This window comes from Passer domesticus, chromosome 6 (genome assembly GCF_036417665.1).
Source record: "Passer domesticus isolate bPasDom1 chromosome 6, bPasDom1.hap1, whole genome shotgun sequence".
NCBI lineage: Eukaryota > Metazoa > Chordata > Aves > Passeriformes > Passeridae > Passer > Passer domesticus.
The window spans coordinates 12,080,468-12,106,713 of NC_087479.1; the positions used below are offsets into that span (position 1 = coordinate 12,080,468).

Below are 26,246 nucleotides of genomic sequence, written 5' to 3' on the forward strand. Positions count from 1 at the left end.
CTTCTGTTTCACTTTTTTTTTTTTAAGCCTTAAATTACCATTATTCTGGTTTTGACCTCTCTTCCTACCTCTTTAGGTGTTGATTTGTCACCTAATGTAGCTGGTCCTTGTTTTGAGGTGTTGGAATAGAGTGGTGAGATCCCCCTTGCAGGCAGACTTCAGACTGCTCCCAGACTGAGCTGGGGAAGGGTCAGTGGTGCAGAGATGGCCTGGTCCCAGGCCAGGCTGGATGCTCATGTCCCTGTGCACAGCAGCCAGCTCTGGGATGGGGAAGGCCAGTGAGACACCTCAGTGGGTTTGGTGTAAATTGGTGCTTAAGTGGAAACGTGCTCACAATTTCTGTGCAAAAGCACAGATTCTGAATAGCTTCCAGTGGGAACCCAGGACATCCCTCTGGATGCCCTGGATGGCTCAAGATCCTGGCAGGGGCTCAGAGACCCTGGCAGGAAGCCAAAGACACTTGGGAATTTGATCTTAACCCACAGAGCAAATTACCAACTTTATATGAAGAATTACAAGTCACAAAAGTTTAAGTGGCATGATAGTAGTTGTCACAGGGTGAAAAGTGGAATTTTGAAGATTTTTACCATAGGGGTCCAGGAGGCAAGATGGAGGGATTTGGGCGTTGTCCTGTTCTTCCTTCTTCTTGCTAGCCCCCATCTTCTTGGTGATGTTAGCCCTTTGGGATTGGTGTAAAGTAGAAAGACACTGTCTACCATAGATGATAGGTATTGGAAAATCACTGTAACTAAAGTACATGTAGTTTTTAGTATAAAGAGATAGCACTGCCTCAGGGCAGTGCAGTGTGCCTCGGACTGACCTGCTGAACAGACCTCGGCAGGCCAGACAGGAAATGTTTTAGACAACAAATAATAAACAACCTTGAGAACACAAGGCACAGACTTCTGACTCCTTCTTTGACAGGTGGGTTGGGGAAAAGAGACTTTTAGTACATTTCGGGGTCATCTTGATCAGAGAAGATCCTGAGAGCTTCCCACAGAGCTTCCACAATCACCAAGAGGAAAGCTGAAACCTGCCTGGATATTCATGAGCATTGTCAGAGCAAACAGGAACTGTCAGCAACATGGAACCTAACCATGAGTGTGACTTCTAAGAGTTTTTTTCCTCAAGGCCACCAGCTTTGTTGCTGAAAGAAATTATCTGTATGACAAGCTACAGTCAATACAGCAAAGCAAACCAAACATCAGGACAGCAAATGTGGTACCTTCTTTCTGTTGGCTGGCCTTCAGCTAGCTAGTTTATCAAAATAAACAGTTCTGTGATCATTAGAGTAGCTAAAGGTCAAGATAATACAAATCAGAAAATAAAGCAGTCAAGTTCTGAAAACCAGAAGCTGAACACCCAGGTGTGTTGGGGTGTGTGTAGTGAAGCACATAATATGTGTCCTGTCAGTAAACAAAAATTGGTTTAAATTCATGTGCCTGTGTTTACAGCACTCAGTCAGATCCTGTACCTGTTGCTGTTTGTGTCAGCAGTGAGTTCTACCTCAGGTTATCACCCACACACTGTGTAGATGGTTTTTTCCCAGTAGAGGGCTCTCAACCGGATGGATTGTGAAGGCCTTACCTTCCTGAAATAAGCTGCCTGGAGATACAATTTGCCTCTCATGTAGCATTTGTTCAGACCACATGAGAGCCTGCTTACCAGTGGTGCTGAACATCCCAAGGCTTAGAGTTCTCAGCCCCTTGCACTGGCTTCTGCAATTATTCCCACTCATATTCACAATTCCTCTGTAATTTCTCTCCCTTGGAACCAGCTGTATTTCAGTTACACCCACAGGAGGAGACATTTTTAGTTATCTGAGTGCATGCGTGTACTGGGAAAGATGGGCTGTTTAATATTCAAACCTTGGGCTGACCATGAATGGTATCAGTGCTGCCTAACAATAAATGGTTGTTTAGTCTGTTTTGCAGGCATTCTTTCACTGTCTCCATTCAGAGAATGTAATGCCTGAGAACAAGGTTGGCTGAGAATAACATGGCATAAAGGAGTATGATTCCAAGCATCCAGGCAGAGTGGGGTAAATCAGTACCCAGTGAAATGCATCCCTTGTAGAAAGAGGTGAAGGTAGTAGACTCTTAAGAGGAATTTCAAACCTCAAGGACATAGCTAAATCTTCTGTTTTAAGGACTTTCTCACTACAGGAAGGTTGGTGCTGACACCCAAAGCTGTCGCCAGTGTGGTAGGTTGCTGAGGCCATAAGTATTTTGGAGAGAATCCAGTTTAGTGCTGGGTCTTTCATTTCACTCCCCTTAAGGTGACATAGTGTGCACCAGCCTGGTCTCTTCACCCTGCTCTTGGATCAGCTGCAAGAGCTGGGTAGACCCTTGGAAGAATTCAGGTGCCTGTTTGATATGATAGCATGTCTGTGAACGTGTTTAAAAGGCCAGTTGAAGGCTTAGATTTCAGGAGGAGTTGTGGCGTTTTTAGTGGTCTCTGTGTGGGGTAGAAGAGGTTCCCTTTATTCTTGTCTAGGAGCCCCTGAATTCTTTAAACTTGTAGTTCTTTCTTCATGTAGAAGGCAGCTGACAAAACTGCAGCCAGTGTAGTAAAACTTTGTCATCAGCTGGTGAGAGTGACTGCTGACCAGAAGGGTCCTAAATATGAGAACTCCTTTTAAAATACAATACTCCTCTTTTCCTCAAATCAATGCATTTTTAGCAGAATCTGAGAAGTTGGATCCAGAATTCTTCAAGTGTCGTCCTCCAGGTATTAAACCAGGGATTAAATATGTTGCCTGTGAGGCAGAATGAATAAACTAACATTTTAGTTTATTCCTTCTGAAGCAATAGCATGGGCACTGTTTTTTCAACTGTCTTTTTCATTTAAAAAAGTAATAAAAAATTAGTAGGAAGATGAGAAAGAAGTAATAGAAAAGTCTGAAATTCTTTCAAAATGCACCTTTGACAAAATACATTTAGCTGCTCCTAACAGCACCCTTTAAGGGAGAAGTGTATGCACTTTTAAAAGCTGGGAATCTTGATTATCCTCTACAACTTTGCAACTCTTCTCACTTGCCTAACCCCGCCAGTACACGGGTTTTATGGCAGCCTTTCCTTCGCCAAGCAAAGAGGCTTTGCATCTATTCCTGCCCTCGCTCCAGGATGAGAACAGATTGCCTCCAAAGCTGTGCCAGGCTGGGAGAGCCGCACTCCATGGCCTGGGGAGAGGGCTGGAGCTGTGTGGGGCTCAGGGAGAAAATCACACGGGGTGCTGGGCACGGCGCCTGGCGCCCAGCGCGACCATTAGCGCAGTTATGTAAACAGAGCATGGCTGCCACTCGCTACAGAGCAGCGGGGAAAAGAAAGGACATTCCTGCCTCAGCTCCTGCCAAGGGGATATAATTGGAGAGAGCTTTGGGAAAATTACCGCTGGGAAGGGGAGGTTGCAGCCTGAAGCACAAGTATGTGAGTCACTCGGTGAATGCAGTGCAGGCATAGCATGTAAAAAGCACACTCTGGGGAGTGTTAAATCTTACAGAAACTGCCCCCAGCTCTTCTTTTGGTTGTGAGGATCATTGTCTGTGCCAGTAGAAAAAAAATTACTTGATTTACCAAAACCTCTGATCAGACAAACAACTTATTAGAACATAAAAATTTGCAAATGTTTCAGGGGCCTAAGCAGCGGCTACAGTCTAAACACCTTAATGAGATAAAAGGGAGGTTTTATATGAAGCCAAGGCTCCCTGATGAGTTTGTAATCCTGTAAGAATAAAACAAAGCCATCAATTGTCAGCTTTGGGCTGAAATGTCCATGCTTCTTATGCTGTCCATCAATTCAACAGTTGTTTGTGGATGTTGTCTTACAAAAATGTAAATAAATAAAATACGCTTTGGACAGAGTGGAACAAGCTATTTTTTGTTTATATAATGATCTGTAAATCTCAGTACACCTTCATACGTTACAAACACTACCATGTTCACAGGAAAGGCACGAATGCAATTTAAACCCAGTCCTTTGAAAAGCACTTTTGCCCCCTCCTTTCTCACACTTTCCCTCACACAGTGGATCAGGCCTTTGTACTTGTGCTGGTCCGATTCATCTATTTGCATGCGTGATTTGATGACATCCATGGGAGTAGCTAATCCCCAGGCCAGGACTCCAGCAAAACCACCAGAAAGCAGCACAACAAGGAAACCTGCAGGAGAGAGGGAAGGGAGAAGGGCAGTTCACTTGCATCTCATTCAGCTACAGCCATCTCAGATCTGACAACAAACTTTGGTAACTTTCATGTTTTTTGGGAGTTATTTTGTGCAGCTCTTGCAGTTGTGTGTTTCCAGTGATCTCAGAGAATTTTTGCAATGTGACACTTTGAACACTATGTGAATTTGATTTGGATCTAATTTTTATAATTCTCAGGGAGACACTCTTTTGCTGAATCTTACCTATTCAATCTTTTCTCAAAGCAGATAGTTGCTTTTTGGAGCCAAATCACAACTAAGAACCTGAAGTGTATTTACCTTCTCCACCTGGACTTGATATTCAAGCTGTGAGCTGACCCTTATCTGAGCTCCATGATGGCTCCCAGGAGCTTTGTCCATGTTTAATTCCTTGTCACCCTGTTTTTGCATTAACAGGATTTCATATCCACATTCCAGGCACCAGAGGGTGTGGTAAGAACCCCTCCTGCAGGAGGAGGAGGAGCTGCTTAGGGACAAGGTGGGGACAAGCCTAGAATGCAGGCTGCTGGCACTAAAGCCAGCACACACAGAGCTACCTCTCATGAGGATCTGGGTGAGGTTTTATGGGTATTGGATGATGTTTGCCCAGAGCCTGGTTTCCCTCTTGGTGTGGGAAATGTGAATGTGAATGTGAATAAGCCATTTTGCAGGTAATGCCAGATGCTTTCCAATACCTACCTGGTTTATTTCTCCCATCTGGTGTGAGCCAGTCGCACAGCACAGAATAGGAAAGGAAATACATTGCAGAAGCAGAGCAATCCCTGCAGAGTAATGCAGAACAGCCCTTGTAGAGACCCCCAAAACCTTCCTCCTTGATGATAACCTTCAGACAGTGCAGAGACCCTCGATACTTTGGCTTGGAATCAGGCTGATGTGTGCTGGAAGGGCATGGGTTCCTCTGAGTCTGCATCCGAACTTTAGCCACTTCACTAGGGTTTGTCAACACAACCTGCAACACCAGAGAATGGCATTTTAACCCTCACTCTTAAACAGTGTTTTGATCTCCCTCCTGTAAATTCTTGTCTCCCAGCTTTTCAGGCAATAGCATTGTCTGTGAGCTCCAGCAAGCTCCAGCCTCCTCCCCTCTGCCTGCGCTGTTCCACCCAGCAGCAGCAGGACACACATGTGAGCTGCTCTGGGCCGAGAGGAAGGCAAGGCAGAACCAACACAGGATATTAAATACTTGTAACTACTTGCTAAACTAGATGGGTGTGGAAAGAGGGATGTCCTCAGCCTCAGGGAAGCGTACATGAGGGCTCTTATTTGTATCTGTATTTGAACTGAGACCATCCAGGCTATAAAAATTTATCCCATGTTGAGTCACTGACTGCTAGGAACCACCTAGAAGCCTGACCATCTGGACTGCCCCGTAAGAGGATTGTGGCCAGGCACACGTTTCTGGCCAGCATGCCATTGGTGTGACGGGATGAGCGCCAGCACATTCACAGCGCCAGTGGATGCTCACCCTCATCTGCTTGTGGGAAACTGCTCCTGGACCCAGCCTCGGCCCCTGCCTGAGGATCCTGCAGGTCTGCCAGCCAGCATCACTTCCCAGGAGTACCCCACTGATTTTTAAGCTGTCCTGGCAAGGCAGCCCCACGCTCTGCCGCTCCTGCAGCGATGCTTGTGCAGCCGCTGGGAAAGCAGCGACCCGTGCTTCACTCATGTCTGTCTTACACAAACACACCGTCGCAGCCACTGGGGGAGTTTGCTGCCTATGCTGTGTTTTCTTCCTTGTTCTGCGTTTGCTGCCAGGGCCTGTGTCATGTTAATGGCACGTTCTTAAGCGTTCTGCTGCTCCAAAGCAAATCCAGCACCAGCTGCCCAGCAGGACTCGGCCACGCCACGGAGGCTGGGTATGGGCTGAAGGGGCAGCGAGGGCAGAGCATGACCTCCCCTGCAAAAACAAACCCACCAGACTTGTAGCAGGCTGCCCTGTGGCCCCCCGCACCGCAAAAAAACCCCATTCCCTGCTTTTCCAGCCTCCTGGGCTTGTTATGGAGCTCTCTCGCTGTGCTCTCCCAGCGGGCTGGTGACCTACCCGGGCAGCGCCGGCCGCAGCTCCAGCCAGGGAAACATCCAGCCCGGACGGCTTGGCATCCGCAGCCCCGTACCGCAGCTCGCACAGGGCACCGAGGAAGCTTTTGTACGTGCCAAAGGAAACTGAGGAAACCGCTGATACAGCGAGCACTGATGCAGTCACACCTTTGTAAAACCCCCGGACCTCGTGGGAAACAGAGAAAGGCGACTTTTAAGGGCGAATGGCATGGGAAAGCATCTGCTCAAAAGAACTGGCTGTACGTTGCTGAGTCAAAACTTATTCCCACCTTACAGCTCATCAGCAAAGCTAAATTTCACCCTGAGCCCTCTCCCAGCTGATGCTTGTATGGAACAGGTTCCCATCCTCCCCTGACTGACAGAGGCAGCTCTGCTGCTCTGAAACAAGACATCTGCAACTGGTACCAGCAATGCTGCTGAGAGGCACCCACCTTTTCTGTCCTGTATGTTTCCTGAACACAGTGCCAAAATCCTCTGTAGTGGTTCTCAGTCTGAATTCTCACCTAGGAATACAGAGACAACTTCAAAATGCAGATATCATATTAAAATAAATAAAACAACAAATAAAAATATTTATTAAAATAAATAATGCAACAAATAAAACAACAACATAGCAGGCAAAACAGATAATTAACCATAAAATGACATGATCAAACAATTTAATTGCTTTTTTTTTTTAGAGGCAAACAGAACCAAATACAGTGAGATATGGAGATGTAATGCAGATTAAGAATTATCATGGGACTATTTTTCTGAAAAGGAGGGGGGAAACAAAAGGGCCTCTTCTTTTTTTGTTCTATGGTCAAGAAATAAAGCTCCAACATGTACCTTCACTGTGTCCAGTGGATAACCCACAGCTGTGCTTAGACCACCTGAAAAGAGAACATGTTGGAGATGGTTAACAGCACATGTCACAACAGGCTTTTTCACCCATAACAGGAGATCACTTGGGAAAGCAGAAAGCTCCAGAGCCCAGCTGTGCCTGGCACCAGACTTCTCAAGCTCCAGTAATGACGTTTGAGCCATAAATGGCAGAGAAAAATGGAGATTTCTGTGTGACCAAGATTCACTCAGGGGAGAAAACAGAATATGGGAAACTTATCCAGAACAGCAAGACAGAGCAAGATGAGACAGGGAGAGACACTGAGAGCACCGTCCCACGAAGGATGAGGGGAGAACACCAGGCTGTATTTGTTTCCCCTCTCAGGCACTAAAGCATCTTTGAGCTATGACCAAGCATCCCTGCTCACAGAGTCTGGAGCAATTTTGGTTTTCAGACCTCTTGGGATTTGGGGCAGGGAGGGATTATCCCGGGGAGTGTCCAGAGGCAGCGGCTGCCGAGCCCGCCCAGCAGGGCCGGCTGAGCATCATCACATGCCATGAGAGCCTGTCCAGCCCCCGGGCCGGTGTCAATCCTCTAGCAACACCCCCGCTCACTCCTGGAGCCTTAAAATAGCTGCTGGATGTGTATTAATCCTCTGAATGGCAAGGAGGGCTAAAGAGCTCCAACAGGGATTTCTCTCTGTTGCAATAACAAATAGATCTCACCTCGCTGCATTTCTCAACTCTAAGTGCTAGCAGGTAATAAAGGTGCTGACCAGCAAACTTCCTCCCAGTACATCACCTGCCAAGCCGCCTGAGAGGAAATCAGGCTGGAGAACAATGGAGCTGTGTCCACGTGAGTTATTTAGACAGATATCAAGTTCATAGAAGCACTGGATGAGCCCACCAGGCAGCCAGGCATTCAGAGACACAGGCACATCTGGTGGCCCACCTATTGAAAACTGCCTCTCACTGAGTTCTTCTTTAAAAAGAAAAATTAAAACCCAAGCTACTCAAAAATGTGTTAGCTGGTGTGGGCATGTTCACCTCTGATTACACGGTTGCTTGAGAGCTCTGGAAAGCTCTCCCATGTTCTGGAGAAAAGCAGCAGCTGCTGTTGTGAGTCACCAGGAGACAATCCCAAAGTACATTACTCAGAAGAAACCAACCAATAGCATCTTTCTTGCAGAAAATTGAGGTTTGTTCTTCAAAAACATCTATCAAATCTGACACCAGATAAACAGCAACAAAAGGGGGGAAAGGGTCTAGATGGAAGAGAGAGGGCAATGGGGAATACCCAGGCAGTAATATGGCTTGGAGAAGCAATGGCTCAGGTCCAAGCAGAGAGTGACAATGCACAAAGTCATCTGGGGACACCTGCGCTGTCCCAGGTTCCCGGCCACCGGCCAGAGTAAACACAGACACTGCCAGCCAGGGAAGAGCAGCATGTGAGCCCATGCCAGGATGGCAGTGCTGATCTCACAGCTGCAGCCCCCCAGGCCAAGCACCCCATCTCAGCTGGGAGGTTTTGACCCATCTTTTGACGCTTCCAGAATTCCTGAACCTCAGAGGAGATGGGCATGGGCTGAGCAGACGCTGGCGACACAGGGGCACCATGCACAGCTGAGTCCTGGCTCACTGCACTGGATAAGGAAGGTAGGAGCTTTGGCTTATGCAGATCACATACCAAGGATGATTTGGGTCAGTGTTTGACAAGAACTGACCTCCCTTCTGGAGAAATCACCCTGTTCACACGATAAGATACAAAGACAGCAGCCCAGTAGGTTGCCCAAAACAGATTGTTTCAGCCCTAAAGACTCCCCATCAGCTTGGTTCCAGTAAGGATCAAACACTTCCCCTTGGGAGGAGACCATAAAAGTAAATTTTTCACTGCTCCCAGCAAAGATGTGAATCCCCCAAACCTCCAAATAACCCAACCTGCCATGAACTGCACTGCTTAGGGGCAAAAAGCACTCCAAGCAGCTGTCAGATCTGAGGAGCTCGGCCAAGTCTATCAAAGGCTGAGGAATGAGGGCTCTGCACACTGTCACACGATATAAATAGCCTGGCACTAAGATAGCTTGACCCACACGTGCCCTGTTTGTGCAGCAAAATCAAAGAAGGCCAGCAATGAACAGTGGGCATACAGGAAAGGGTTCCTGTGGGACTCCTGCTGAGTAACACTGCATCAGCTGAGGCAAAAATAAATAGCAAAAATATTTTAGTGAGCCATTTTTTATGCCTCCTTTATCTGAGATATTCCCAGCTACTAAGCAGAGCTTGCAGCATCCCCTACACACACGGAGTGCGCAAAATGGATCACTCACAGTCCCTGCACAAGTCAGGTCACTCTGAGCAAGCAACTCAAAAAAGAAGAGATTCTGGTGGGATGACAATCACAGGGGAGCAAGTGGCAGCTGTACAGAGCCCACCAGGCTGCAACAGCTCTGAGCTGATGGCAAACTTTGGCTGAGACACCCAGGGAGAAACAGGGATTATTGTCCATGCACTGGATGGGCAGACAGTGGCTTTCAAAACCCTTTGTTTTGTGCAGAGTTGGGAACATCACTGCTCCTGACCCCAAGCAAGCTGAGCTTCCTTCAATCACATGACCCTAGAAGGAGCTGCTTTATCTGCAAGGAGACAGCATGTTCCCTGTATAGGGGAATTGTTTTATCTTTCCTTGGACTGCATGTAACCTCCCAGCTGTGGAAAAGCCCAGTCCTGCTGCAGGCTCTGCTGCACTACCACCACTCAGTAAACCTCGGCTTCGTTTCCCCAGATCTTTACTCCAGACATAATAGTCAAGTCATCCTGCAGTCATCACCCAGCCATCAATCCCCATCCCCTGCCACGGCCCAGGCTGCTGCTGTAGCAGGGCTAGAAGGCATGCTTGGGATCATAGGAAAATTCAAGTCAGAAGGGACCTCAGGAGCTCTCTAGTCCAACCTCCTGCTCAATTTTAGTGGAAGGACTGCTTCCTAAAACATCCAGCCACGTCTGCTGGTTATAGAAAGTCTCCACAGTCACTAAGCATGTTTCTCTCATGCTTTTTCTATCTGGAGCCAGAGCAGATCACTGTTTCTTGGGCTGAATATGCTGAGTTTATCTCATTGCCACAGAATCCATTGCCCAGAGGTGATGCACAGTATTTGTGCAGCTGCCTGAGGCAGCCAGAGGCTGGAATTCAAATGGGCATGACCTCTGCTGTTTTTCAGGCATGCTTAAGCCATACTTTCTCCAGGACACTCTGAAAATAGATCTAAGTCAGTAGAGTGTAATTTACTAAACAGAAACTCTTATTTTTATGTTGTCTCAACTTGCTTGATGCTCCTTAGCTGGGTTCACAGACTCCTTAGAAACATGAAAACTGCTTCAGCTCTAGCAAACATAAACCCCAAAACAAGCTCAGCACCAAAACCATCCCAGTTCTTGCAGGACAGATGTCCAACCCCAGGAGCTGTCCCACCTGAGGGGAAGGATGATGGCCTCAGAAGCCCTGCCCAGGCAGCTCCCATGTGTCTACGGGCAAGTTCCCCCCTCTGCCAGCCTGTGAGAAGTTGCAGCATCCCTCCTAGAAAAGCTCTGAGCTGGGCATAGAGGACAGGATGGAAAATCTTGTTCTCATAGGGGCTGAGGTCAGTGAAGTGCCTTACAACAAGCAAAGAGTTTTCTGGTCCCAGCTGGATCTCCACAGCCTGCATCCCCTCAGGCTGAGCCTGTGTCCAGGGCACACAGGGAGATTCTTGCTGCATGGCCAGGCAGAACATGATGCTGGAGCCTGGACAGGGGGTCACGGCACAAACCCTGGCTTTGCATGGGAGCCAGGGCAGAAAACCAAGGTGAATGGCCATGTTCAAACCCTGTTTTCAGCTCTCCATGTTCCCTTGCAAAAGAAGTTTGTCCTTAAGTGACCTGTCTCAAACTGTGCTAAAAAAGCAAAGGAATCCAAGAAACAAATGCAATCATCTCTGCCTCGCCATGAACATGAAGCCTGAGAAGAGGTTTGGTTAATCTTTCTGGGAAGGACATCCCGTTGCCAGCTCTAGGACAGAGCTTCCTTCTCCAAGGGCGCTCTGAAGTCAGAAGGGAAACAGCAGGAGAAAGACAAGCTGTCATGGTGGGGCTGGTTATATCCCACTTTCCCATGAAGAGTCTCCCAACACCCGTGGAAAACCAACACCCCAAGCACAGGCACAACAGGCCCCTCCAGGGCTGGATGCTGCTGAGATGTCCAACCTCCCCCCACTTGCACATGATGAGCAATTAGTGGGCAGGGTAAGACTCAGCATGGTCCTTCCCAGGACAAACACATCTGCAGCAGGGCCATAGGCTGTTCCTGGTGAGGGAAAATGCCAAATCTTAGTGACTGTCAAAGTGAGATCTGTCATGCAGGCTTGGGCTGGATGTCTCAGCCACCTGACAGGTGGTGATCCAAAGGCTTTTCTTGTGGTATTTATTGGTATATATATATATATATATATATATATAAAATATATATATAATATATATAAAAATGTATATACATTTAAATACATATATAAATATATAAATATGTGTGTGTGTGTGTGTGTATATATATATATATATATACATATATATATATATATTAGGTTTACCTGGCCTTTCTGTCAGTGGTGACCCAAAGGCTTTTCTCATGGTATTTATTGGTATATATATTTTATATATATATATATATATAATATATATATTATATATATGTATTTATCTCTACATATATATGTATATTATATATAAAAATATATATAATATATAAATATATATTATATATAGATATATAAAAATATATATTTTATATAAATATATATATTTATATATTTATATAATAATATTTTTATATATTTATATAATATATATTTATATCTACATACATAGATATAAATATATAGATAGGTACGTGTGTATATATATTATATTATATTATATTATATTATATTATATTATATTATATTATATTATATTAGTATACATGTGTATATATATAGTATATTTTATCTTGTGTACTCCACTAAATCTAACGTGGTTTCAGTGAAGAACTGAGACCAATGGGTACATTTTGTCGTTTGAAACAAAGATGGGTTTGAGCAGTACATGCTCTAAAAATGTCTAGAATTTAATCACACTTCTCTCCTGTTACTTTTTTTATATTCAGCTAACCTACTTTCTCCCAGATCAAAGCCTGCTGCCTGGCTCGCCTGCACTGAGATCACCATCACGACTGCAAATACATCTTAACCTAAGATATTGCAAAGGGCGTTCATCCAGACATTCTGAGTGCAAGAGGAACACTGTGCTTCCTCCCCTCCTGTCCCACAAATCACATCCTCAGCCCCCCGGAGCCACCATGCCTGCAGCCTGCTGGGACCCCCAGATGCCAGACACGTGAGGGTTTCGCTGTCAGGGTTGGTATCTGCACAAAACCTATTACACTCTGTCTCTTCCTATTAGTTTTACCCTGTCCCGCTGCAATCAGACTCGAGGAGATTGCAGGCAATGACCTCAGCTTACCAGGCTGCAGCACTGCCTCTCCAGCGGCTCTGTGAACCTGCTCTGATGACATTTCCCACTTAATAAGGAAGAACACGCTTTAACAAGCAGCCCCCATCGAAAGACTCTCAGCTCTGCTATTGAGACCGGCTCTTCAGCTGAACAAGAAGGAAACGCAGCTATCTGCTTGGTTCCACAAGCACTAATTGATGTATTTACCTCCGATGGCCCCAGCAATGAAATCCATCCAGAGTGCGGCTGCAGCCGTGACCACCCTGAGAGCGCTGGGGAGGAAGGGAAGGGACGAGGATCCGGTTCGGTCTTCCCAGAGCCCTGCCAGTCCTTCGGAGACACTGGTTTGTAATATGAATCACCTTCCTACAGTCTGCCCTTGCCTCTGGGGATTGCGAGCCTGGTGGGTACTTGATGAATTTGTACACTGGTGGCGGAGCTGGGAAGCCTGGAGCTGTTCCAGGAACACAGTGAATAAATAATCCCATGAAGCCCTGAAATGCTGCGCCAAGGCTGCTGTTCCCAGTGCCCTTTTGCCTGGAAAGTCCTGAGGGGTGGTGACTCGCAGGGTAAGGCTGGCTGTGAGGGGGACAAGCCCTGCTGCACTTACTAGCCCCAGAAGACAGCTTTGCACACTTGTTTGCCAGAGGACAAACAGCCTGCTCCACGGAGACGCTGCATTTGTGGCTATTTGCAGGATTCCTCCTTCCCCTATCCCAGCCCACTTTTTCTCCTTCTGATGGACCACACACCCTCTCCATTAATGGAAATTCCTTCTGCCTTTACCAAGCCATTTTTCTTGACTTTCCTGATGCATGAAGCTGACCCTAATTTCTACATGGATCCCCATGGATGATTACCCACTCATCATGTATACAAATTGTGAACCCCAGTAATTAATGTAACTAATTATCTAATTAGTTAGATAATCTAATTATCTAATTAACATCCAGAGTATGTGCTTCTATTTCAGACAGCAGCAGTGTAGTTTTCCCAGCCCTGGAGCAGCTCCTCTTCATTTCTTGTTGAGATTCCTAAGTCCCTTTCCAATGTCAGCTCCTTGCAGAGACCTGCTGACCAAAGGGAACCAAGAGTTCAAGGAAATGTCATATTGCCTGTTTTTGCACAACAGTCCTGTTACCAAAGGGTGCCTCATCTATGTGTGGGAGGTCAAGCTTTGCCCAGAGAGACCCTGGAAACTAAAGTCCTGATGCAATGAAAGGCTTGCCAAGCCGTGACCTGAATTTTACCCGTCTTGTAGAGGTTTTCCCGGGTCAGAGCCAAGGTACATTGGCAGCAAAGGGAAAAGAAAATTTCACGGCTGCTGCCCCCTGGGTCAGCTTTACAGGGGAGCTGAGGACTTCAGTACCCAGTGCCATTTCCTGCACATTTTCCAAGAACACATTTCTCACTGAAGCATGTGCTTTGGGGCTGCTATGCCAGTGACATATAGCAAAGCTCTGTGTAATGGCACAGAGTTTCTGGGAAGTGAAAATGAAAGTATTTTTATTAACTTGCTTCCTGTGATTTCTTATGCATTTTCCCCTGAATGTTTTCTGGGCTGAAAACAACAGATTATTCCAGTTTAACATCATGCAAGGACAGCAAAAAACTTAAAACTAGAAGTAAAATATTATCTAGAGAGGTAGCAATGTAGCTGCAAAACCACACTGGGTTATTTAGTAGCTCTTCCTTGTTATACCTGGTGTCTGTACAGGAGTCATTAATGGTTCATCAACAGTCTGGGCATGCCAACTGCAGGGAAATGTGTTGTTTCCTCTTCTCATCATCCCATTCTGCTGCTGTCCTTGCAGGACCCCCCCAGCAGCAGAACCAGGTATGGGAATTGTTGTGTCAGTGACACACAGGGACAAGGACACAGTCCCCTGTGGAGGGGCAGCCTGGAAGCACATGGAGGGTGGGACTTTTCTACACATCGCAGTGACTGCTGCCATATCAGCAAGAAACTAGAGGCTGGCTGGCATTTCACACTGGCTGACTCAAGCATTGGGGCTAATTAGCATTTTCCATGAAATATCAAAAGGCCAAGCAAAATTCCTACCTTCTTTAGCTGAGCTGAACAGCTCAAAGGAAATCTTCCTCATGAAATCTTTTGAGACTGTAAAAAAAAAAAAAAAAAAACCAAAAAAACCCCAACCAACTCAACTCCCTTCCTTTTGTGAAAGAAAATTAATCCTTTGTTTATCTTTTTAACACCCATTCACACCAATGCTTCTAGCAAAATGTCACTTGCTTTATATAGCAGGAATCTGACTCCATAACATTTTGATAATGGTTTTGGTCACTTCAATGGGGTGTACCAGGAGAGGTCAGGTTTTCCATTTGACTGGGATTGCTTTGCAAACAGAGGTCATTCAGGAGGTGTCCATATGAAAGAAGAATATTTTGGTGCTTGGACAATTTCACCTTGCCCCATGAAGGTATCCCTGGGACAGCCAGCTCTGGAGGAATGCACACACAGAGCTGCTCCAGGGACGTCTGCCCCAGCCAGGGCTTAGCAGAGTAACATGAGCCTCAAGCCAAGAGTCACCACTGCAGTACTCTCTGCTCCTGGTGTGCAGTCAGGACTTAGGGGAAAATAAAATCCACTGCCAAGCCCAGCCTGGCCACCACGTGACGGCAGCAAGGCAAGAGGAAGAGGAGCCCCACACAAGGGTTCAAGTGCCCAGATGAGAGCAAGTACTGAGGCAGGTGCAATCCTGTGTGAAGGAAACCCCATCTGAGAAAAGAACTCCAAACAGCACAGACCAGCTCCCTGTGGAAGAGAGGGACCCTCGAGGCAGCAATTCAACTTCCCTTTCCAGGACTCCTCCCAGAGACAGAGTCCTTGAAGTCTCACTCTTCTTCTTCTGAAGGAGCTTCCTCCTCCGTCCTCTCTTCCCTGGATTTCAGAGATATACCAGCTTCCTTAATTTACCAGAACCAGGTCCCCCAGTGCTACAGGTCAATAGAGACAGTCCAGAAAATCCATCCCAAAGAAATCTTGTGTTATCAGGCATTTCTCCAAGATGAAATATTAATCATCCCTGTCCCACTTTGACACAGTGCCCAAGGACTGCAGATCCAAAGATCACTGCTAGTCTAGCTTGCAAATAAACACCATGGTTCACATCTATGCAGGGAGGAGAGAAAGTGCCTGGTCCTAACATAGGTGGTCTCAAAGCAGGCCCTAGGAGATCACACACCAAACATATCTTGAGCCTGCACAAGGGATAGCATTCCATGAGAAATAAGTCATGAGCTCTTTCCTCCAACAGCAAACTGTTCAAGAGCAATTTGTTCAAAATGGGCCAATTTCACAGGGGGTTTTGAGAAAGCAGAGCATGGAAGGTACTGTCAGATAAAAGCACAGATCTGATGACATGAAGCATTCTGCAGAAAATCATGAAACTGAGTGATAAAAAGTGAGGAAAGCCCTAATTTTGCCCAGTGTGTGCTGGATGAAACACTCCATTTGCTTCACAGGAGGAGGCAGCTGTCTGCCCACCCAGGCAGAGAGAGCTGCTCCACAGCAAAGTGGCAGAGGGTCTAGAGGACTGGTACAAGTGATGGAGCAAAAGGAAAGGTGGGAAGGGAGCATTTAGACAGACAATCAGTGTTAACATAATGTATGTGAGACAAAATAACAGGGGTGTCCTTTTATATCTTCTTCCACAGCTCACTCACAGGATTTTACCAGCTCATCCACCCTGCAAAGCCTGTCTTCTTTCGGCTCTGCCACCACCTGCCAGCTCATCCAGCCAGGTTTGCTGAGAAAACGTTCCTTCCTCGCTTCCTGCCACAACGTGTTTCATTTTCCATCCCATCTGCACTCTGCAATACCACACTCGCATGCACATCCATCGATTCCTGTCCAATTTCTTTTGGAAAAATCCTTGACTGCAGGGACTGTTCAAACAGCGCTACCCCGCCACGTCACCGGGCTGTTTGCACATTGCGGAACGGGAAGGAGTGACAGCAGCACTGCTGAGCTGGCAGAGCCTGGCTCTTGGCTTGGGTGGTGGGGGTGGGATGGGGGGTGGAACCTGCTGGCTCCAGCTGTGTTATGGGTTTTCAAACCAAAGCAGCTCGTTGTCCTTTATCTCGGGTACTAAAGGAGAACCAATAATTCCAAGGACATGAGAACTCACAGCAGGAATCTCGCAGCAAATCAAACAGAAGCAGTAAGGGAACCACTCTTGGCAGCTGCACCAGGTATAAATGATACGTGATTTCACCTCTGGAAACCTGAAATGAGGTTGTAATGTTTCTACACACGTTCCCAAAGGGAGGGAAAACAGTACATTCCCAAGAAGACTGAAGATGATTGCAATAATTTAAGAAGTGGCAGATTGTCTGGCTTTGGGCAAGTCATTCCATCTCCCTATACCTAATCTTCTCATCAGCATAACTGATGAGAATGACATGTCTACTGTCATGAAAGCACTGCAAAGATCCCGACACTTCTCAGAGAGCCACAAGTTTCTGTTCAAGAGTAAATAATGGGAAAAGGTGGAAGTAACAATATTAGCACACATCCTACACAAACATCCCTGTGAAATTATGTATATATTGAAAATTTAAAGTGTTACATAGATGTTTCCCCAAAATCATAGAATCACACAATCATAGAATGGTTTGGATTGCAAGGGACATTAAAGATCACCTAGTTCCCACCCTCATGCTGTGGACAAGGTCACCTTACTCTAGACCAGGGTGATCAGGGCTCCATTCAGCCTGGCCTTGAACACTTCCAGTGCTGGGGCAGCCACAACTTCTCTGGGTAACCTCTGCCAGGGCCTCATCACTCTCACATCAAAGAACTTCATCCTAACATCTAATCTAAACCTGCTCCCTTTCAGCTTGCATCCATTCCCCTGTGACCTGCTGCCCAGGTCCTTGTAGGAAGTCCCTCCCCTTCAGCTCCTGGGAGGCCCTGGTGACATCACCCCGAGTTCCACAGTAAGAAAGAGGAAGTTTGACAGTGCATCACCACAGCAACTTCTCAGGAAGGATTTTATGCCAGCCTACATTGCTAGCACTGCAAAAGAACACCTTGCTGTGATGGAGGGAGGGGATGTCAGGACTGTTCTGACCTTCTGACTGCTTTTTGAGCCACTTTCCAACCTCTTCCATATTTTTTGCGCTTTAATGAACAGAAGATGTAGTCAGTGAGTTGGCAGCAGGCTTGGAGAGCCAGGAGCAGAGGGAGGCACTCACCTTCCTGGCCTGCTTTTCCCTCCCACCAAGCAATAAAGCACTCTTTATTTCATGATGATGTTAATGTGCAAGCCTCTACATTTTCAGCAGAGGCACCTCAGGTGTTAGACAGTAAACCACAGCTGTTGCAGTAGGAACAGAGACAAGCTCCCAGCCTATTTATTGATGTTGCTGGTGCACTATCAGTGCTCTCTCCAGAGTCTGTGTCTGTGTCTGTATTTTTTTTTCAATATTCCCAAACTGTTCCTCTGTATCTCAATATTCCTTGAGATCTCTGCTTTACACCAGTGAAAAATCTAGGAGATGCTACATTATTGACTAGCCAATGGTCTTCTTCCTTTATAACTAGCTGATTTTATATGACTTAACAACCTCAGAGCTACTTGGAAATTAGAAAGAAAACTCAGCTCTAGAACTATAAGGCATTATTGTCTGGGACTTTGAGATCAGCTGCTAAAGTCACATGGGAAAGGGTTACTTAACTGAAAAACCTGGCACCAAAGAGTTCAGAAAAGAGAATTTTTTCAAATGCCAGCATTATAATGAGCTTATGTTGAGAGGGGATACATACAGAGGAATTTTATCTTGCAGAAATAGTAAACAACTGAAAGGCAAAGTATGTCCCTTAAAAATACTGCTACAAAGCAAGTTTAATGCAGGAGAAGAATCTCACACTGTTGTCGGTGGTGAGGGGGCAAATAGCCTCTGATACCCATCCTAACTTGATCAATACTCATTCAGGGATCTCTGCCACCAATCTTTGCAAGCAGTGTGCACTGTCCTAGTGCAGATACAGACCCATTTCAGCATCAACTGTTCAGTCCTATGTTGCCTCCAACAACATAACCTGACTTTTTCCATTGGCCCAACCAGGAGAAAAATTAAAATCTAAGCCAGAAGTTTCCACAGCTTTTTCAGGAGCACTCTCAACCTTAACAAAGAGTACTCAGACAGCAGTACTAACAGTACCAGGCTCTGAGTATCATAGGAAGTGCACAGTCTCACTTATCACCTGCCTTATTTGTTCAGCAGCCACAGGAGTGTCCACTTGCCAGAGTTAATAGGAAGTTTCTTTAGAAGCACAGTGGTCATCCTGCCAAGCCTGTTCTCTCAGTTTACAAGAAATGGGTGTCTTTACTATAAGGCTGTTGCAACAGCTACATTCCATGTAACAATTGGAAGCCCACAAATGACCCAGCAGGAAGCTGCCTTGAAGACAGACCAACATATTAAAAAATTGTCCAGACATAAACCTTAGTGCCTACTCTGTTAAACAGCTTAGCATAGGTTTAGATTTAGCTGGACACCTTGTCTCCCAGTCACTGACTTTGCATGTGAATACAACTTGTGCCAGAGGATTTCAAATACGTGATGTTGAAAGTATATTTTTATACCTGTTGGCAGTGAAAAGCCTTTAGCCTCATAGAAAGGTTCCTGTAAGAACAGGGTAACTTAAAACAAAGCCATAAGGCAGGAAAAGGAGGTTGTTCTCCTAGTTCTGCCTCCTGTTCCCCTGGGCTAAATCAGTATTACCAGTTTCCTTATCTATAAAATAGGCATAATTGCACATTTTTACCTCACAGAAACAGCCTGAGGCTTAGGTTATACTGTCTGCAAATTCAGGCTGGAAAAATGCTATAAAGATGCCAGTTACTGTGTTTTTATCTTCCTTTCCTGAATGATTTCCCAACAGTTTTTGCTCAGTGTGACCAATCACAAGTGTATTTGCTGAGTGACTGAGTAACCTGCTGCAGAGGAAAGATGGGTAAAGCTGCTGGGCTGGTAGGTAGTTTTTAGCTCAGGTGACTGGACTCAGTGCTCACTCTCTTATCTCAGCATGCCTCTTTGTGGTCCCTGGCATCTTCTCACTGTGATGCTAAATAGCAGCTGGGTTCTGCTGGAGACCTGCTCTCAGTACCTCTGGTGGCATGGGCATGCAGAGTCTTCTGGCCTTCTCCAAGGAAGGCCAGCAGCTAAGATACCTGCTCCACCTGCAGCAAATATAAGAGAACATAGTCCTTGCAATACTTCAAGTACTTTGGACTCAGGTCCTTGCCCAAACACACATTAAAAAAGTAATTATAATTTCTTAGCCATCATAGTATTATCACAGGCCGGAGACAAAGACGGGACCTGTGATAAGAGGAGACAAGACTCAGCATGGGCTTGTGTGGGTCTACCCTCTCTGAGACTTCTTGCTGACCAGAAAAATGACAGAAAAGGAGAAAACTCAGCAGTTTAGTTTAAAAAAGCCCCCAAAGTATGTGTGATATTTGAAAACAAAGACAATGCCAAGGAAAACACTTTGGAGTAATGCCTATAGGCAGCTTTTTCTGGTTTTTTTGGTCTGTTCATTTCTCATCTGCTTCCAGGGAAGCACCCAGGGGTTTGCTGTGGTTTTGTATTTCAAACAAAGCACAAGACAACTGACTATGAACAGGGATAGATTCCTCCTCAGAATGAACAAAAATGTTGTGGACTGTTTAGTGTGCAGTTATGATTCTTTCTCTTCTACAACACACCAGTAACCCAAAATAATCCACACACACATGCAGCAGAGGCTGAGACAAACAGCAGAAGGTGCATGTCAGAACTTGGCCAATTCTGCTTAAACTGGAGAGGGGCAGGCTTTCCAGAAGGTATGTGTTCCCAGTAATAAAAATATCTCCATTTCACCAGGATAAAGCATGGAAAATTGGAGCTAGACCAAACTTTTCAGGGAACCTTACAACTTAGAGCATTCTAAGCCACTCCTGTCTCCCAGCACCTCTGCCTCTGCTTCTCACAAGCTCAGCATTTCAGGTATTAGCCAAGGCAGTTGTTTATCTGCCATGATTTCCCCGGGAACAGAAGAGGTCTCACATGCTGGGACCCTGACCAGGACCATTTGGGGGATCACAAAGCCCCTAGCCATCAGCAGATCTGGAAGCAAGGCAGCTCAGTTTCAGCAGCACTCAGCTCTTGTACAACTGCATCAGTTACATTTCATGCTTTGCAGCACCACTCTTATCAAGGGATTCTATCAGGCTGGGAAGTTTCAACATGATATACAGTACCTTTGAAGCCAGTGGGATAATGACGTCAGAGAATACCCTAAAACCACCCAAGGCCATAAAGTTAATGGATAATAAAGGCATCCAGTCCCCTGAGAATAATGCCTTAGCTGCTCTGCCTTCAAGTACAGCTGCATCAAGAGGTGCTGGAGTATCCCCCTAATCTGACTCAATAACATAACATTGAGTGGGACGATGCAAGCAACAAGTAGGACAGCAAACACAAGAATGTGTAGGAAAACAAAGAAAATGGACCTGGAAAATAGACAAGGAAAATGAATCCACACAAAGGTACCCAGTGAATTCACCTGGGGAAGATTATTTTTCAGACAAAGGGGTGCTTCTATACAGCAGCTTGGTGCCTGCTTGTTTCCTGTGTACAATGTGTCCTCATGTTTCTCCCATTTCACCATTTGGATTTATTTGTCTCTGCTTTAAATGCCAGCCATTCTGTAAAGCACTCAATCATCAAGTCTGGTTGTGCAGCTTCTGGGAAATGCAAGGTTTTTCTTCAAAGCAGTTTGCTGCTATAAATACAATGTTCACATTGCACATGGTCTGAGTGCCACCCATGTTCACATAACATGGGGCACAGAGAGCGAGCTGCTGCCCCACAGAGACTCTGAAGAGTGATTCAGGGAACCAAAGAAGGTGCTAGGAAGAAGCTCAAAATCCAGACACAGCTCAAAATAGAAAGAGAAACTGATGCATTTTTCTGGGTAACATGATGACAGCTGAAGCTGTGATGATGCAGCAGTTAACCTTAGAGGTTAAGGAAGGGTCTGAGGGCCCAAGGCTGTGTGAAAGAGAATTCCCATGCAAGGTGGTCCCAGAGCTGGCCAAGCCTCAGGAAAACTCTGGGGAGCAAAGGGAACATTCCCTCATCCACCACTCCACATTGTAGTGGGACCTTTCTGCTGGGATGTGGCCAATTGTTGATGCCAAATTCACAAGCAAACAGAAAGATTTTGTAACACCAGAGTCAACAATGTATATTTTATTGCATGCCACTGCCACCAGAATTTCCACGAGTTCATCACAACTCCACATTTTTGTTCCTTTCCTACTTCATTGTGCCCCACTGTTTCATGCTATACTTACCTGCAGTGTTTATTCTGTCACACTGCTTGCTCTCTGCCTTTTCCTGTTCCATTCCCTAGTCTCCTGATCCCCTTGAGCAGGTTTCAGTTTGGTGGTACCTTCTCACAGATTTCCCCTGTGTGCCATTGAGGACAGCAGACAGCCAACAGGGTCACTTCTTGCCAGAGGAATGAGGAGAAATTTCCTCTGCTATCTCACCCTTCCAGCATCCTCTGCAAAGCCTCTTCCGCCTAAAAGACAAAGGGACAAAGGTAAGAGGTTTTTTGAGGCTTAACTTGGATTTAGTTATAACCTTTTCAGTCAGACACACAGCAGTGCAGCTGCTGTACATGCTGGTACACTCTATGTGTTTCCCAAGTTGCTCTGGGCTCTTTCTTTTCTGCCTGCTTTATTTGAGGGGCCCACATTTGGCCATGCAGCAGGGAAGCTCAGTGCTCCCAAAGAAGAAGAAAGCAGGAAAAGCACAATCCCTTACTCTAGCTCTCCAGGGGAGGCATCCCAGCAGTAAGTTGTTTTGGAACAGCCTTAGCAGAATGAGAAGGAAGGCAGGCACAGATGAGCCTAAGCCATGGAGCCTGAAGGGCACAAGGGTCCCAACAGGCATCTGAGTCACACTCTGAGCCAGAGGCATTGCACAGCAACAAAGCAGACACAAGATCAGACACAGCTTCTGAAAAAACTAGGAAAACAGGCTGAGGGAAGAGAACCATTAAATCTGGTTTCCTTCAGTGTCAGGTTAGGTGTCCTCTCCAAAACCATATCTATACTGTACACATATGGCCCTGAATGAATATTCAAAATACTCCCCAGCTGTAAGAGCTCTAACACTTCCTTCCAATTATCACACAAATACAAAAATCTCTATTGACTCACTGTCCCACCCACACACAAGACTAATAAACTCATCCACATTTACACAGCACTGCCTCACAAGTGTAACTTGAACTGAAAACAAAACAAAACCCCAAGAAAGAAAAAACGAACAGAAGACAAAGTCCCCAGTGGGACTGAAGCCATGCTCATGCCTTAGTGAATCAGCCCTGGACATCTCAGACTTTGTACCAGTGAGCCCTTGATGTTCTCTGCACTAGCACATAAAGTGACTGCCACCCCTCTGAAGTGCTCCAATGGGGTTCAGTAGCATTGAATAAAACACTCTGTAAAATTAAATAAAGCTTATTAGAGCAGCTCAAGCATACAGGAACAAGACAGGCCTTGGGAGATTGCAGCAGCCTGGGAGGGGCTGCACAAACACCAACAGCAGGATTAGAATTCAAGTGATCTTGACAAACTGGAAATACAATCTGGAAAAAGCAATTTAGCATGAACAGCTAGGAATGACTACAGAAAAAAACCTGGAAGGTCAAGGTAGGGAACATTGTGGCACACAGCTGATCTACCAGAAGGGACCTGGAGCACATCATGTGTCACAGGCTGCCATAAGTGAACAATACCATATCATGTTATGTTATATGTTATGTCATGTTATGTTTTGTGTTATGTCTCTTGTGAATGTCTGATCTCATATTCATATTCAGTGAGCAAGAGTGTTGTCTGTAAATACCCAGGGTAATCTGCCAGAGCTCACTCAGCAAGGCCTTAGGGCTTGGTTCAAAGAACTCCACTTCAGCTGAAGAAAGAAGATTCAGAGATCAGAAGATAATTATTAATATAATTCAGAGAAGAAAAGACTAAGACTGAAACCATCTTCAGATAACCTAGAAGTGCCCTCAAAGAGAGAGGAAATGTTTTTCCTGACCACTGTGAGCAAACATTAGAATTACAAAACCACTTCTGCTAGAGAATTCCTCTGAGGCAGATTGCTTGGGAGATCAGAGGATTTGAATAACAGATTAAAAACGGGAACCTTTTAGGCAAAGCTGATCCTTCCAAGCCTTGTGCTACAAGACAGAGACCTATAACCTCTGGATTTCCACCTACAAAATTCTGCTCATGGTTGTAACTTCCCCAATGGATCCAGGGTATACATGTCACAGAAACTCACTTCCACTTATACTTGAACAAAATGCTTAAGGAAAAATGACTGGTCAGGGATTTCTGTCTGGTCTCAAGTACTGTCTGTAGATGTGAGCTCAGTAAAACCTCAGGCTCCTGTTAGGAGGTGGGTGATAGAGCAGGAGTGGGCAACTCCCAAAGCCATTGATGCTGTGTCAGAGGACAGGACCAGCCCATCTACCTGCTCTCTAGTGCCAGCTGGGCATCTCCAGGTAGGGCAGGCAGGTGAATGAGGGAACTCAAAGCATCCTAGAGACACCTTGGTGCTTGATTCGATTTGATGGGTTTTAGAGATGGGAAGGAATGAGGATTGGTTTGGAAGACATGGGTAATGTCAGAGATTCATTGAATGTTTTGCATTTAAATCTTGTCTGTTTATTAATTGTAATGATAGTCCAAGAGCTGCTTAATCTGGGACAGATTCTCATTTTTTTTTCTTCTACTACTAGTTTCGGACCTCTTTGAAAGCATCCTTGTCTTTGTTCATTTGTTTGTGTGCTTTCTTTGCACAGAAGGCAAAAGCTGGATTGATTTTCAATGTGTTATTCCACTGCAAGATTTTATTGATTTTTTATGGAGCTGCTTCACCTAAAAAAATCCTGCCATACCATGGAAAGCAATTAAAAAAAAAAAATTAAATCCACTTATCTGCTTTTCCTTCTGCTTCTGGAATTTATCCTCTAAAATTAATTTAGACTGTGCAGGCCCTGAAGAAGATCCTGTTACTCTAAGCAAAGCTGGAATAGGCTACTTATTGTTCTAGGCCACTGGTATTCCCCTTTCTCAGACATTGCCTGCAGAAATAACGAGCAGCTTAAACAGGGCTCCCTTTTCAAACTGTCAACAGCTTGAGTTCCCCATTTAAGCACTCTGGCATCAGGGCACCCTGAAGCCAGGCAATGTTAGCAGGAAAGCAGAATTAATGCAGAACAAGAAAAGCCTGCGGGGAGGGAGAGGCGCCGTGTGCAGGGTGAGGTGCAGCAGTGCTGTGTAACACTGAGACCCAGGGCTCTGCAAAGCCCCATGGGCAGCAGGCCACTCCTTTGTGGATCTGACCCCCAAAGACAGGGTCTCATTCCCACACTTCCCATTGTGCCATGGGGTCAGCATTTGGCACAAGGCCCATATCTGCTGGTGCAGCCCTTCCTCCCCTCTCTGGGACAATATTCTGGGGGAAGAGTCTGGTAATAGATTCATAGAATGGTTTGGGTTGGAAGGGACCTCAAAAACCATCCAGTTCCACCCCCTCTGCCATGGGCAGGGACACACACCTCTCACTAGAACTGGTGGTTTGAAGTGACATTCAATTTGGCCCTGAACACTTCCAGGGGTGGGGCACCCACAGTTTCTCTGACAACATGCTCCAGAGCACTGCCAGCAGGTTGAGGAGGGTGATCCTGCCCCTCTACCCAGCCCTGGAGTGCTGTGTCCTGCTCTGGGCTGCTCAGTACAAGAAGGACATGGAGCTCCAGGGGTGAGTCAGCAAAGGGCAATGAAGTTGATCCAGGAACAGGAATACATCTCTCAGGCTGATGGAGCTGGGCCTGCTCAGCTTGAGAAGAAACCACTGAGAAGGGACTTGGTCAATGTCTCTGAGCATCTGAAGGGAGGGTGTCAAGAGGATGGGCCCAGGCTCTTATTGGTGGTGCTGAGCAAGAGACAACAGGCAGAAATTGATGCACAGGAAGTTCTACCTGAACATGAAAACTCCTTTACTGTGCAGTGGTTGCAGACCAGAACAGATTTCCTGGAAATGGCCTGGAGTTTCCCCTCAGTGAAGGTACTCAAGAACCATCTGGATACTGTCCTATTCCACGTGCTCTGGGGTGACCCTGCTTAAGCAGGAAGGTTGGACAGGATGACCCACTGTGGTCCCTTCCAGCCCAAGCTGCCCTGTGAAGGTCTCACTGGAGCTTCTCTTCTCCAGGCTGAACAGCCCTGACTCTCCCTGCCTTTCCTCGTAAGAAGTCTGGCAGGCATTTTACCCCTGTTAAAAGGAGACACGCTCTCCAAAGGCCTCATGCTATCGGCTCCTCTGGCTTTCCAGCCACAAGCATCCAGGGATGGCCCTCCCAGGAAGCAAGGTCCCCAGGACAGCCTCCCCGGGCACCCAAAACAGCTGAGGAGCTACTGATGCTCCACAAGAGGGAAGCTCTACCCCCTCCACCCTCCAACCACCACCTCCCCAGCCTCCCAATTTTTTATTTTTTTTTTTTTCCCAGCCTTTCCTTCTGGTTCATTACGCAGCCGTAGC

At 46.0% G+C, this 26,246-nt stretch overlaps 1 protein-coding gene across 5 annotated transcripts; it reads right to left on the bottom strand.

Moving 5' to 3' along the window:
• Positions 1-2,593: 2,593 nt before the first annotated feature.
• Positions 2,594-22,197, bottom strand: SLC25A47 (solute carrier family 25 member 47). Of its 5 annotated transcripts, none has more exons than XM_064423372.1 (6): positions 21,977-22,197; positions 7,089-7,132; positions 6,692-6,763; positions 6,244-6,426; positions 4,881-5,151; positions 2,594-4,159 (listed from the first exon to the last, which is right to left on the bottom strand). In XM_064423372.1, exons 1-6 carry the CDS (start codon positions 22,026-22,028, stop codon positions 3,873-3,875), a joined length of 909 nt encoding a protein of 302 aa, XP_064279442.1. In that variant the 5' UTR covers positions 22,029-22,197; the 3' UTR covers positions 2,594-3,872. The 5 variants fall into 5 exon arrangements, with proteins under 5 accessions (XP_064279442.1, XP_064279443.1, XP_064279446.1 ...); XM_064423373.1 differs by lacking the exon at positions 21,977-22,197 and adding an exon at positions 12,810-13,010; XM_064423376.1 differs by lacking the exons at positions 6,244-6,426; positions 6,692-6,763; positions 7,089-7,132; positions 21,977-22,197 and adding an exon at positions 5,880-6,098.
• Between the last annotated feature and the right edge of the window lie 4,049 nt (positions 22,198-26,246).